At 36.8% G+C, this 15,394-nt stretch overlaps 1 protein-coding gene across 3 annotated transcripts in view; it reads left to right on the top strand.

Annotated features, from left to right (window-relative positions):
* The window catches only part of LOC131053051 (inorganic pyrophosphatase TTM1), a 123,121-nt gene that overhangs the window by 24,407 nt on the left and 83,320 nt on the right, over positions 1–15,394 (top strand). For all 3 annotated transcript variants that reach the window (XM_057987648.2, XM_057987646.2, XM_057987647.2), the window contains exons 2-4: positions 4,380–4,749; positions 7,204–7,318; positions 7,493–7,688. In XM_057987648.2, the coding sequence (XP_057843631.2) occupies positions 4,404–4,749; positions 7,204–7,318; positions 7,493–7,688 (657 nt within the window). In that variant the 5' untranslated portion in view covers positions 4,380–4,403. The remainder of the gene's footprint in view (positions 1–4,379; positions 4,750–7,203; positions 7,319–7,492; positions 7,689–15,394) is intronic.

Raw genomic sequence — 15,394 nt, 5'->3', positions numbered from 1 at the left:
ACTTCAAACCACATCATGAAGCAAACTTAGATCATTTTCCACCGAAGGACAAGGTTTCAAGCTCAACCAAGGTAGCAAATGAAGTTTATGATGAATTTCGCTCCGGACCCTTTGGAAGGGTCAGGAGCGAAATTCTCCTTTAGGCCAAAATCTTGCTCTTCAAAATCAACCAATTCCATCTCAAGGCAAGAACATACCAATTCATCCTCAAACATGCCCTAGAAACCAACACTTAGCCAAAATTGGGAAGGAAATGTGGGCTACAAAGATTTTCGCTCTGGACCCTTTGGAAGGGTCAGGAGCGAAAGTCAAGATTTGAGCTTGACTCTTGACCTTTTCAACTCCAATTCTCTTTGAGAGGCAAACATAGATCCTTCTTCACGCATCTCCATCAAGATCCTGACTTTAGCCAAGGGAAAAATGAGAGTTTTCAAGAATTTCGCTCTGGACCCTTTGGAAGGGTCAGGAGCGAAATTCATCTTCTTGACTAAAATCCTTCATCTTCCAATCTTTACAAGGCTAAAACATTCAAAAACATCACCAAGCATGCCTTAGAAATCAAAAACTTGTCTTGAACAATGAAGAAATTGAGGTCTTCAAGGATTTTCGCTTTGGACCCTTTGGAAGGGTCAGGAGCGAAATCCTATTCTGGGCTAGTTTCTCACCTTGGTTCATCTCATTTTCTTCCAAATTTGATCAAATCATCTTCCTCCTTTCATAATCAAGGCAATTCCTCATCCAACTTGGTCTAAGCAAGGTCCAACTAGGTTTTTAGGGCCAAAGGAAGGCAAGAAAGGAAGATTTCGCTCTGGACCCTTTGCAAGGGTCAGTAGCGAAAATCTCCTCCCAGGCTGGCTTTCATCATTTCAAAGTCTAAAAACTCTTCTTCAAGGTGAAACATGTATCAACTTTCCCAATTACGCCTCAAAAGTCAACAACCTTGATCATATCTTTTCAAAACTCCTTCAATCATCATCAAGTGCATTTGTTCATCAGTTTCTGAAATCGCCACTTCCATCTCTCTCTGACCACCGACTCTGCTCAATCGACTCTGACTGGGAGGAAAACCAGATTCTGACAAGAAAACCACCAATCCAGACCTACCCTGTCCTGAGACCTATCATCCTATCCATTTTCATTCCCCTGAAAGGAAAAGATCCACTAAGTCAAACCTAGGGCTCCAAGCAGACAACTAAGGACTTCCCAAAACCAGGCTGGACTCAACTTGACAGAGACCCTAAGACGAGCTCTCAGAGAGAAACCCTAATCTACCTAGCCCAGGCGACCACTCACTTCACTCCAAAACCTAGCAAGCAAAGAGAAAACCTAACCAAGGAAAGCAAAAAACCCTAAGAAAAAGAGGGGGTCCCCATTTTGACGGGGCGATGTGTGAAATGTCACAACAGGAACTTAGAGGGGTTCTTCTTGTGGTCATTAAAATTGGCTCTTAGGGCAAACATAAGATAAAATGGGAATGACATCTTCACTCCATGACGAAAGTGATTCATGATCACAAAATGATCCCCATACACTCTAGTATAATGACCATCTAAAGTAAGGTATTTCATAATTACCTTTAAAATCTTCTGCCAGAAAGACTTGAACACCGAAATGGAATAATAACTGGCAGTCTTTTTAACAATTTTATCTCTCTTTGCTTCCTTCTTGGGAAAATCCTTCACAACCTGCTCCGTATACGCTCTATCCTTGTAATATTTCATGCCATCCATGGAAAGCTTAGTAACTTGGGCAATGAGGCTTTCATCCACGAAAAATTTCCGCCCATGGAGAACAATGGTCCCGTCCTTCCAATGCTTGGCAAAGTAATTCGTAACATCCTTGTTACAGCCCTGCAGCCTATCGATATAAGGGGTAAAACCCCCTTTCTCCAAAATCCTTCACAACTTACGTTCCTTCTTCAGCTTCACGCAACTAGGAGGTTCAATCCTTTTTCTGGCGCCTCCCATCCTCAATTTCTTTCTATTGCTCTCACAACACTCGGCTTGCAGAACAAGAAATAGAGCCCAAATAATGCCAATAATTGCCCACTAAACATGCGAAATGAATTTGCACTTTATATTATGTACTCTATGGCCACCTGCCTTAATCGGAAAGCTTTTGATCATTCTAGAATCACTCCGAGTCATTATAGCTCGAGTCATCATTAATGTTACTTCTTCGACTCCGATCATAAAGCAAATGCATCACAAAATCCGAGTCCAGCCTGTCACCATTGTGATCTCACAACACTCCCCCGCAACCAGCCGGTCCAGGGTTCCCTTTGGCCGCCCCATCAAAGTTGATTTTGGCCCACCTTTGGGGAGGTAATCTCCAGCTAATGTTGGTTCTTTTATTTAACTTAGGCCTGGCTGACTGAAAGAGATGATTTAATTCCCAAGCATTGGCAACTCTGACCTCATAATCATTACCATTCTAATTTTGACTCTTGGTACTATAGAAAGATAAGTGCAATTACATGTTATTCATTGTAGGGTAATTTTATTTTGCTGTGAGTTGCCTCTCCTCATTTAACTTGAAAAGCGATTCTACTACACAGCATTAAAAAGTGCAAATTGAAATGGAAACAAACTGGATGCTTGGGTAGATGAAGTAGGCCATTCATAGTAGGGGTCCTACATTGAGATTTTATGAGGAGCATATTAGGTCAATTGCGATGCAGTGGTGCAACACTACGAACATCCCAGCTCATATGACAATCTATCTTTTAACTCCCAAATGGCATGTAGCTAAGCTTGGGGGAGTGCCTCCAACTCACGATGAATAGGTGAAAGAAGAGCTCATAAATGTTTTTTGAAAAATGTATATTGATGAGTCTACTTTACTTCACACATAGTGGGTAGCCTTTGTCAATCTTCTTTGTCCGGCATTCAACATATCGGATTTGATGACAGATAGAGATACACTAGCTTAAACCTGCCCTATTGAATGGTGGTTGCGGTATGGCAATGATGTACCAAGTTGAGAATACTTGTCATTCATTTCTTTCATAGGTTATTAGTTCCTTTGTTGCAAAGAGGAATTGGTCCACATATAGCTTCATTCAAACTATCAAGAGACATAGGCTTACCTCTCGAGAAGTGGAGAAGTTAGTGGCTGTGCATAATGCCTTGCAGCTTTAGGATGAACACAGTCCTGAGTAGCATTAGACTTTAGCTACATGTTGGGATGTTGATGTTGAGGCTGCTACATAGATTGTTGAATTGGAGGCATATGAGGGATTGGTTGGGGTTCCATTGTAGTGATCAAGATTTCAACTCTGATTTTGATAGTGTTAGCAGATGCTGATTAGGGTTAGTCGTATATTTTCTACGTTTCTGTCATTTTGTAGTTGAAACTTGCAACCTTTGGGCATTCTGTTGTAAATAGATATGCAACTTGACAGTAAAACAATTAAATTTTGTTAATTTGTTTTTCAACTCATGTGAAATCTTGATTCAAGTCTAATATTATGTATCAAGGTTCTGTGATGTATATGATGAATGTCTTATCAATGATATTATATTAATTTTGAAATTTCCTATATTTTTGAATTTTCTTTTTTTTTTAATAGCCATTCCTTGTCCCCTGAAAAGTGGCCTCCCAAACAATCCATTCTCGAAATGCATTCCCTTTTCCCTTACCATCTCTGTCCTAGAAACTTGTTGGAACACAGCTGTTATGGTGTTATTACATCGTCAACATAGGTACTAAAAACATATGTGATGAAGTGTAGTGTAAGGTTGTGTCTAATGTAATACAATTTCTAATAATGTTGGTGTTTTGATGTTTTGTTTTCCATTTGCTATCATCTGTATTGCTTTAGCTTGTCCTATATTACTTTTTATTGCAGATTGAGAAAGTTTCTCTAGGTTTCCATAATAAACAAACAATACATTTAATGCCAGCTATTTATGTGGGATTATTCTATGTAAATCTAAGGCAGTTAGAACTGTTCATATGATTATTGAATTGATTTGGAAAATTTAAGTAATCGTTTATCCCCTTCAAGTCAGAAAAGCCAGGACTTTTGAAATGTAAATTCTCTGTTTTCATAAGCAACGGATATTTTCATTTGTAAATTTCTGTTTTCTCCTTCAACAATTGTTAATATCTATGTTTATGCTCAATTCGGGAATAATCATTTCATAGATCCAAATTATCCTAATCAAGATATGTTTTTAACTTTATAGCATGTAAAGTTTATGTTTGTGTATCAATATTTTGTTTTTACATTCAATATTATCTGTGTTGCTTTAGTCTGTCCTTGATTTTTTTTGATTTTGCAGAGTTAGAATCCTTCTTTAGGCTTCCATATTGAATAATATTACCTCTGTCTAATATTGACCTTTTATGTGGGATTATTTTAATGGAAGTTACAGGCAGTGAAATCTGGCTATTTGAGAATGGCTTTGGACAATCTAAGTAAGAGTTTGCCCCCTTCAAGTCAAAGAAGGCCAGGACTTTTGAGAGATCAAGTGCAGTTGGTAAAGAGAAAGGACTGTGATCGATATGAAATTGCTCCAATTCCTGAACTGCTTTCATTTGAGAAAGGATTCTTTATAGTAATCCGTGCATGCCAACTCCTCACTCAGCATATGGATGGCATCATAGTTGTAGGACTGGCTGGTCCATCTGGTGCAGGAAAGACCGTGTTCACTGAAAAGATGCTCAGTTTTATGCCCAGCATAGCTGCAATTTCAATGGATAACTACAATGATTCAAGCCGCCTTATTGATGGCAATTTTGATGGTGACTTCTCTTTCAATTTCTATAGTATATTATTATAGAAGAACAGATTTATTTTTTATGAACTACCAAGCATTATAAGAATGGGAATATCTGCAGCACTGCTAATTTAATACATTATTGGAAAGTATTTGCATGACTTTTTGTGAAAATGCTATAGTGCCATATGTATGCTTCTATGGATTTAAAAGTAGGAAGTGGTAATTTCTTTGATTTCATAAGCCAATAGAAAGTAAGGATTTTTGAGCCATTATAGCCAACCTCATCAGCCTTCATTGTGCCTTAAAAGCTTGTCTAGCATCCTCCTAGTATGCATACATTGTTTGGGAGATCTTAGATTTTGGAGTTGGCTTATGTATTAGAAAACAGTGTAAGATGTTTTTAAAGGTAGCAATATTCAAAATACAAAAATGTTGGATACTTAGATTATGGAGGAAATAAGTATATGGAGGGGCACAATTTACAAGAACAGTAAATTATTTTTTGTTCAATTTTGGAAATGTTATGTTGAGCCTGCACTTGGAGTGTGTTTATGGTTGAAAAAATTCCATCAATTTGTGCAGAACTTTTGCAAAGAACCTTGTCATAAGTAATGATTTCATCTGGCTTTTAAATGAGTAGTTAGGAAATTGCTTGAATAGCATTAAACTCAACATGCACTGCATGAAAAAACAAGCAATAGAGATATTATCTCAAGCAGTAAAAGACCAATATAAAATCCATATGGAGCATAAGGAAATGAAACATGTAAAAAACAATTAGGGATGTAAGTTGAAGTTCCAAACACAAAGCCAAAGGTTATCACATATGCAAACATTTTATACATTTCAGTAGATATGATGACAGTCAAATTGTTTTGGGCTGTCTGGATTATTCCACCACCACTTGAGTGAATATTAAACCTAGGTTCTTGGCCATCAAATGGTATTGTCAAGTTTTCATGAATATGAACTTGAAGCATTAAATTCATAAGGTTCCAGATTCAGAGTATCATAGGAACAAGGTTTGACTGAACAATATGGATTTTTTCCAAACCTTGATTTTTTGTTAGGGCCAAATCTGCTGGTGTTAGCTCAACACATTGACTTTGGCATCAGTCCTCATTTGTGTAATGTAAATTGTTTTTCAGCTTCTCTGTTTTGGAAACTGTGATTTGCAGTCTATTTAGTGGCAGTGCAGACGCAATAGAACAGGAGTTTGGCACTAGTTGTATTAATGATCATGGATAAGAGCATATACCAAATCTTTTTTTTTAAATGATTAAATTGTAATTTTAAAATGTATTGGCTCTTAGCCACAGATTATGGATACTGGATAGAGAATGCCTCTGTAAATGTTGTATGCATTGAACTTTTAGATACTCAGAACAATGGCGTTGATATATTTTTTATATATCATTTTTCATGTTCTCTCTACATTGTTTTGTACATTTCATTAACTTCAAAACTTTTCAAACCTTTTTGAAACTTTGAACTTTGGCAAAGTTTTCACCATCTTGAACTTACTGAACTTTTTGAACCTTGATACATGGAATAGTACCATCCCTTCGTACAAAACAGGTGTTATTTTGATTTTATTACTGATTCACGGATGGCTTCAGAGATCCCCTTTGCTGGATGTCTTCCCACTTGGTAGTGACCTATAAAACAACCTTTATCTTTACCTTTACATCTCTATAACTATGACTTATGGTCTTGATGCTGCACCCATTCAATGTACTCATACTTCTGTTGCTCTTGCAGTTTGCTTTCTTAGAGACTGAAACTCATGTGTGCAGCACTTCCTTCCCTTTTTTCACTTGGGACGGATAACCCACATGCATGTATCCATTCGACATGACCCATGAAGGTTTGAACATTTCTCAGAGCATGAAGCTCTTTTATCATCAGGCCATTATTTTTTGGGTATTATGCTAGAATTTTAGTGCTGCTATTTGTGAGAGCTCATAAATGCCTTGCCCAGCCATGTTGAGACTTGGCATACAGTATACTCTTAACTTATGTAGACATCTTTTGGTAGGAGAATCTACAAAAATAATCAATGGGACTCTAAAGAGAGAATAAGTGGGTAGAAAGCAGGGGACACAGTGCCAGGTGCCATTTATTATGAACACATCAAACTGTGTTACTAGTAGATTAAGTAGTTACTAAACTTCAAACCAAGTGATAGAAATTCCACTGAACTGTTTTTCTCTTCAAAGGTTACAGGAGACTGTATTCTTGAGCTTTATTTAAAATGAGGTGTCAAAATTGTTTGTCATTCCAGAAAGACAAACCATACTTGAAAATTGCATAGCCAATTACCATCTTCTGATCTATCACTCAATATGTTTTATTGCCTTTGTGAATCATTTTCAGTGCTCTTTAATTTGCAGATTGAAATTAAATTATGGAGGAGTGACTTTTGACTCTTGAATAAATATAAATTATGACATTGAAATTGCATTTGGCAAATCAGATCCACGGTTGACAGATTATGAAACTTTGCTTGACAATATTCATGGTTTGAAGGCCGGAAAGCCTGTTCAAGTACCAGTTTATGATTTCAAGCAGAGCTGTCGCATAGGCTACAGGTTATCAATCCTTTCATCTCTCTTTTCCATTGAAAATATATCTCAAACTTTGAAATACATCTATAGAATAATTCCAGTGGAATCCTAACTTTTTATAATATCTTCATTTAATTACAAGAATGGCCTTATATTTTTAATTATGTCTGCTTACTATACTGATGAATCCTTGTACAGGACACTGGAAGTCCCTTCATCAAGAATTGTAATTTTGGAAGGCATTTACGCCTTGAGTGAAAGGCTTCGACCCGTTTTGGATCTTCGTGTGTCAGTGACAGGAGGTGTACATTTTGACCTTGTGAAAAGAGTACTTCGTGATATCCATCGTGCAGGGCAAGAGCCAGAGGAAATCATTCAGCAAATTTCTGAAACGGTTCTCTTTCCTTTTCTCATCCATGTATAAACATGCACAGTAAAATGAAAAGTTAAAACAAAAATTGTTGTAACTTGCATGAAGTAAAAGAGGCTCAAATTGTTCCTTCTGTTAATGGTTCTCATTCCTCTTTTCTCACCCATGTATAAACATACTTGGCAATATAAAAACAAAATATAAATTGAATTGTTATAAAGTAAATATGGATTTCAACTATTCTTGGCTTTATCAATTGTCATTTTAAGCTCTCATTCCTTTGAGACACGCACATATAACTTTATCTGCACTGTTGGGAGTCTCTATTTTGTTTTTCATCTAGTAAAAAGTAAAACTTAGATTTTTGCAGTGGTACTAGGAATAAGATCCTGTTGGTGTACGTTTTATCATCATCCGAACACTTAGAATAAAGTACCACAAGGATATTCTATCCTCTCTTGAACAAAATCTCTACTTGTGCCAAGATTGCGAGAAGACCACAAGGCAATTCCAAGGTGTATATGTGCGAACGAGTGACTTTAGTGGGATAGCTGCTTGGGTAATGTGTGCTGAAAATCTCAAGGGGGACTTATGTTTGTTAACTAGTATCAGTCACAGGTTGAACTTAGGCAGCTTTAACAATTTATGCTCTATGTTTTTGGATTTTCTGGCTTAGGACTTAAAAAAAAATAAAAAAGGATGAAGGTTTAGGGATTCTATACTACTTCTAAGCTATTCCTATGAACTCAAGAGACGGTATAGGCTAGGTGAAACCTAGTAACGACACTCTGTTTCGTCACGCTTGGACAACTACACAGAGCGGGTGCAATCTTCTAAGGTTGTGCTTATAATTTTCACACTTTCGAATAATATCAACAATTGAACAATATTATTCTAAGTAGAAGTTAAACATCCATATAAAAGCTCAGACTAACTTTGCACTTTAAACGAAAATCATTCATTCAACAAAAGTATGAGCGAGATTTCGCCTATCTAAACTATCAAATCTATCATTCATCTAACAACTTGAAACAAATTACTTAAGCAAATCTAATCTATTTGTTGAAGGGAGTATGTAACCATGCAACCATTTAGCAATAAAAAGATTTTAAAACAATACTGATAATGAATATTTTATTACTCAAATAGCTCTGTGCAACAATTTCATAAAACTCTCCACAACACAATGAAATAAGAAAATGGGGGTTTATATAGAGTTTTGAAAGAAAAATGAATGGTTGAGATCGATCTAAGATCAACGGCTGAGATATAAACAACCCAACCATAGATAGAGTTTCCCAAAATAATATCAAAGATCAATTACAAAGGAGACAAGTGTCGCGAGTTGGTATTTTTCAAGATTGTATCCCTTTCTTTTGATATTCATTGAACTTGGACATAATTCGGTCCACTTCCTCCATTGTGACAAGTGACAATAGGTTGACTTTGAATTCCAATCCTTCTAAGTCACCTGCACAAAGAGCAAGGTGAATTCCCAATCTACTTGTTGCTTCTGAAAGACATCCCTGATGGAAAGGAGATTCAATATTTTAGCCAGGTGGCTCTTCAAGACCGGCCCTGAGATGGCAAAGCAGATGTCCTGTATTTTGATCTTCAAATTCTCCAACTGCATATGTCTCTCTCGGATTGTTTCTTTCTCAAGTATTTCTGCAACTATAAGTCAAGTTTTATCCCGAATGGCCCTTATCTGCTCCTCTATTTTATCAGCATCAATCTGCACCTTTTCCAAGACTTCATTCCGTGCAACCAATGTCCAGAGCCAATTGTGGAAATCATAAGCAGCCCCTGCTTCAATTATATTATAATTAACCAACTCTTGGGATGAGATTCCTTTGAGTTCTCAAAGGCATGAAATAATTCTTTCTTGGACATCTTGGAAATCAGCCCACACTTCTGCCATCTTCATGATCCAGGAAAGTAAAGAGGAAGTCTGCTCATATGCTGCTGATATTGCTTCCATAAACTTGACTACTTCTTTTGTACTTTACATCCTATCTCTAGTTTCTCTGGCTGTTATTGTATCTTCTTCAGAATGTGTGGCTACTTGCCATGAATCCAAAAGTAAGAGAGTTTTTCGATTTGCTTGATTGAGTGGCTTGGTCGTCAAGTGCCAAATATAATCTCTTAGACGTTCTGTGATGTCCCGTCAAAATTAATACTAATTAGTATTAATTTTGAAATAAATTTATAATTATGAAATAATTTAACTTTTCTTATTCTATATTAGTTCTTATATTGACTAATATATTATAAAAATAGTTAAATAGTTAAATGTTTTTCCAATAAAGCTTAATTAAAGCTAACTATTCATTGTTGATTAATTTTGTTAATCATGAGCAGCAGTTGGGCTCTTACAGGATTTTCTTACGGGAATCTCACATCCTTCAATCCTTACATAAGGTCTCGCACAGATGAAGAATGCACGGAATATATCGAAAGGAAGAGAGAAAGTCTGTAAGGCATTCGACGAGAGAATAATTCCTTTCGCCAGCTCATTTGGCCTATTGGAAGCAAGAACTCGCAGCAAAGGCACGCTGTGTAGTGGGGTGCTCGGTATTCAATGACAAGGCATGCGACGGAGGAGCATTAACGAACCGTCTATATCAAACCCAATATCGGGTATTAAACAAACCATTCCTCGACTGTTCACGGAAGACGGAGGTGCACGAGGGAGTGACTCTGGACGCGATAGGTAACGAAAGTCATCGCCAACTGGTGGGGGGTTCTGGAAGCACTTACGCAGGCTCAGCAGTGAACAACGAATTAGCAGAGGCATTTTATAGTTCCAAAAGTCATTACGAAGTGCGGGCCGATTTGGGCAGTTTCAAGGAGAACAGAGACATTGCCCGTAAAAGACATACACGAAGAATTGTACAGAAAAACCAGGAAGCTAACGGTGGGAGTGGAGCATCATCGAACACCCTCAGTATGTGAGCTAGATGCCAACAGCAACACGAAAACCATCAGGTGCATTGTTTTGAATGCTTTCAAGGATAATGAATGTAGTTTGGCGATGTTTGGAATATTAGACTTCCTGTATTTAATATCACTGTTGCCTTCTTCGTATTCAATATTTCTGAAGTATTCGTATTCAATATTTCTGAAGTATTAGACATAAAACCCCAAGATAATTAACGGAATTGTACAGTGAGAATTGGAGACAGACATGAACAACAATTAGAAACTGCACAGAAAATACACAGACCCTCAGTATATAGATGGTTAATTCACTCTGGAAATGGATATTTATTTGCAATCATATTTAGTCAGACATTTTACAGAATAATTAATTGCATTCAAACCTAGATAGAGGTTTTTTACAGAAATATAATTTGTTTGCAGTCAAACTTAGTCAGGGATTTTACAGTGGTATTAGAGCTTTTGTGTCTTGCCAACCTGTAGGGTATCAAGATTGCATGAAAATTTATTACACAGTTGATTATGCACAAAGGAAATTATAATTTCCAAAGTACTAGGGCCCATCAAAACAGGTTTACAAACTCTCCTTTAGCATAGAATAGTTCATCAATTCCATTTGAAATTGAGGATAGCCACACAGAAACAAACGAGGAATTTATTTTTGAAACCAACATGGGAGACCCGGATAACAATAGGGATTTATTAGCTGCATTGATCAGAAGTGAGCAAGATATGCAGGATAATGTTAATAGAATGACCAACTTGATGACCTAGTTTATGGCTAATAATATTAATCAACATCAAAATAATGGAAGACAAAATAATCAACATCAAAACAATGGGAATAGAGATGAACAATCAGTTAATAATCAGCCAACGAGATCAAGAACAGCTAGACCATTTATGCCCACATTGACTGCTAGAAACCAGCCACTAGAAAATGAACCAACAATAAGAGAAATACAGGCAGAAATACATCAGGATTGGTTAGATTCCGGTGAAGAATTCCGATCAACAATGACCTTTAGAGAATATTTAGATGTCAGAATGAAACATAGGCCACGAGGACAGCGAGGGAATAACAGTGAATTGCAAAGGAAAATTGGAAAAATGTCCATTCCGTATTTTGACGGAACAAGTAAAACAATTGCTCGGGCTTGGGTGCAAAAATTAGATACCTACTTCCAATTAAACCCTATGTTGGAAGAGGAGGCAATTAAATATGCTGCATTACACCTTGATGGTATAGCACATGAATGGTGGCATCATGTGCAAATAACTTTGGGCCACAATTTGATAGGCACTTATGTTGAGTTTACTGAGAAACTTATTGATAGGTTTGATTCTAAGGATCCTGAACTACACCTTAAGGATCTGACTCAACTTAAGCAAACGGGAACTGTGGAACAATATATCTCTGAATTTGAAAAATTGGCAGTTTTAGTCACTGAAATTTCTGAAAGGCACAAGATTGTGATATTTATAGATGAATTGTCTGATTCCCTCAAAGGGTGGGTTAAATCCTTAAACCCCCTTACTTTACAAACAGCTGTCAAAAAGGCAAGAGAATTAGAACCATCTTCAAAAGGAAATTTTTTTAACAAAGGACCACCCCCTAAACCGGAAAAAGACAAACAACCTCGCAACAAAGATGAATTCCCTAGAAACAAGATAGATAAGGAGGAAAGAGAAGAACTCAGAAGGAAAAAACTCTGTTTCAGTTGTAGAGAAGCATTGCAGCCGGGGCACAGATGTTTAGGGAAGGGGAAAATTCATTATATTGAGGTTATGTCTGATAGTGAGGATGAAGAAAATGTTGATCCTAACATAGAACGAACACATCAGACTATTGAGTCAGAAACAGGTACTAAACAAGGAGAAGGAGTCATAGCATCCATGATAGGAACCCCTCATTATAATATTTTCAGGGTTAGAGGAGTTTTGAATGGACAACGGGGAATTGTTATGCTTGATAGCGGTTCTACTCACAATTTTATAGATGCAGCACTCGTAGAAAAATGTGGTTTGCAGATAGAAAAACATGAGGGATTTGATGTTAGAGTAGTAGGTGGAACTAATTTGTCTAGCACTCATAAAGTTCCTAAACTGAATATTACTCTTGCCAATTACACTGTTACTGATGATTTCTATGTGATTGATCTGGCTGACACTAATGTTATCTTGGGCATACAGTGGATGGAAACATTAGATGAATATACACAGAGTTTTAAAAGAATGGAATTCTCTTTTAAAATTGAAGATAAGAAGGTCGTCCTTCGCGGTATGTCTAACAGTGGCCCCAGGATCGTCAGTGCGAAGAGAATGGAAGCTATCTTCCGACATGGAGATGTGGCATGGTTAACACAATGTTTAATCTCCAATAAGGTATCAGGTTTTGAATCTAAATCCTATGGAAATGATTTGTTAACAGTATTAGATGCACATCATGTGGTTTTTAGTGATATTCCTCTAGGAGTCCCACCTGATGGAGGTTTTGAACATACTATTGAATTAGAAGAAGGGGCTAAACCAGTGATTACTACCCCTTATAGACACCCTAAAACATTTAGAGATGAAATAGAAAAAGCAATTAAGGAGTTACTAGATATCGGACCTATCAGACCTAGTTCTAGTCCTTTTGCTTCATCTATAGTGTTGGTCAAAAAGAAGGATGAAACACTTTGAATGTGTATTGATTACAGAGCTCTTAACAAAAAAACAATCAAAAACAGGTATCCAATTCCTCGAATTGATGAATTGTTGGATGAATTGCATGGTGTTATTTATTTTTCTAAAATTGATTTGAGATCAGGGTATCATCAGATTAAGTTAAGAGAACAAGACATTCATAAAACTGCTTTCCGTTGTCATTATGGTCACTACAAATTCCTGGTAATGCCATTTGGTCTAACCAATGCTCGGGCAACATTTCAGTCTTGTATGAACCATATTTTTAACAAACAGTTAAGAAAATTTTTGTTAGTATTTTTTGATGATATACTGATTTATAGCAAAACTTGGGAAGAACACTTGAAACATATTGATATAATCCTGGATATTATGGAATCACAATCTCTGTATGCAAAGGCGTCTAAATGTGAATTTGGAATGACTGAAATCTTGTATTTAGGGCATATGATTAGTGCAACAGGGGTGCAGGTTCATCAAGAAAAGATAAAAGCCATTTTGGATTGGCCACCACCTTGGAACCTTACGGAACTAAGGGGTTTCTTTGGGTTATGCAGTTATTACAGGAGATTTGTTAAAGGTTTTTCATAGCTTGGGGCACCCTTGACAGATCTTACCAAAAAGGGGGCATTCAGATGGACTGAGGGAGCTCAACAGGTATTTGAGAATCTTAAAGAGGTAATGAGTTCTTGTCCAGTACTTGCTCTTCCAGATTTTAATCAACCTTTTGTGTTAGAATGTGATGCTTCTGGTGATGGAATAAGGGCAGTTTTAATGCAAAACAAACACCCTATAGTTTATGAAAGCAGGAAACTTAATCAACTTGAGAAATTATATTCCATCTATGATAAAGAAATGTTGGCAATCATGCATGCACTAACAAAATTTAGGCAGTATTTGGTTGGTAGTAGATTTGTGGTGAAAACTGACCATAATAGTTTGAGATATTTCTTGGGTCAAAAAGATTTAAATGACAGGCAACAGAAATGGGTTAGTAAAATTCAAGCGTATGACTTTGAGATTGAATATGTCAAAGGTAAAAATAATGTAGTTGCCGATGCTTTATCTAGAAGACCTGAAATCAATGCTTTATCTGTTGTAACGGCTAATTGGAAATCTTTATTGTTGGTCGAGTATTCCAAGGATTCTTTTACTTGTGAATTGCTAGATGGTAATATACAGGATGATAAATACAAAATTGTTAATGATGCTATCTATTACAAGGACAAGATTTATTTAACTCCAGGATCGAAGTTAAAAGAAAAAATCCTTCAATCTATGCATGATATTCCTCTAGCAGGGCATCCTGGGTACTTCAAAACATATCGTCAAGTCAGAGAAAGGTTCACGTGGAAAGGCTTAAAAAACGATGTCCTCTGCTATGTCAAGGAATGCACCACCTGCCAGCAAAATAAAGTGGAACAAACGTATCTTGCCGGTTTATTACAACCACTACCTATACCCAATCAGAAATGGGAAAGTATATCCATGGATTTTATCACAGGTTTATCGAAATCCCAAGGTAAAGATTGTATATTTGTCGTGGTTGATAGATTAACTAAATTTGCTCACTTTTTTTCTATCACTACAGAATTTACAACAGTACAGGTTGCAGAGCTATTTTTCAGAGAGGTTTTCCGATTACATGGTTTGCCAAAGACTATAATCAATGATAGAGACAACAGATTCTTGAGCATATTTTGGGGGGAGCTCTTCAGGTTAACAGGTACAAAGTTGAATCATAGCACCAGCTATCATCCACAATCCGATGGATAGACAGAAATAGTGAACAAATGGATTGAAGGTTACCTACGTAACTGTCGCTGGTCACCAGAAGGCTTGGGTACGGTGGTTGTATTTGGGTGAATATTGCTATAATACTACCTTCCATATGTCAATTGGTATGTCACCCTTCAAAGCATTATATGGCTATGATGTTTCCTCTTTCTTGGACCTTGTTTTTGAGCAAAGTAATGTACCAAAATCTCGTGATTGGCTTCAAGAAAACCAAGAAATTTTGTCGACACTTAAGGAAAATCTGCAATGTGCTTAGAATCAACAGAAACTCTACGCAGATAAAAAATGTGTTGAACGCCATTTTG

This window comes from Cryptomeria japonica, chromosome 9 (genome assembly GCF_030272615.1).
Source record: "Cryptomeria japonica chromosome 9, Sugi_1.0, whole genome shotgun sequence".
Lineage (NCBI taxonomy): Eukaryota > Viridiplantae > Streptophyta > Pinopsida > Cupressales > Cupressaceae > Cryptomeria > Cryptomeria japonica.
The sequence above is the reverse complement of the archived record's forward strand: the minus strand, read 5'-3'. Positions and strand labels throughout refer to the sequence as shown.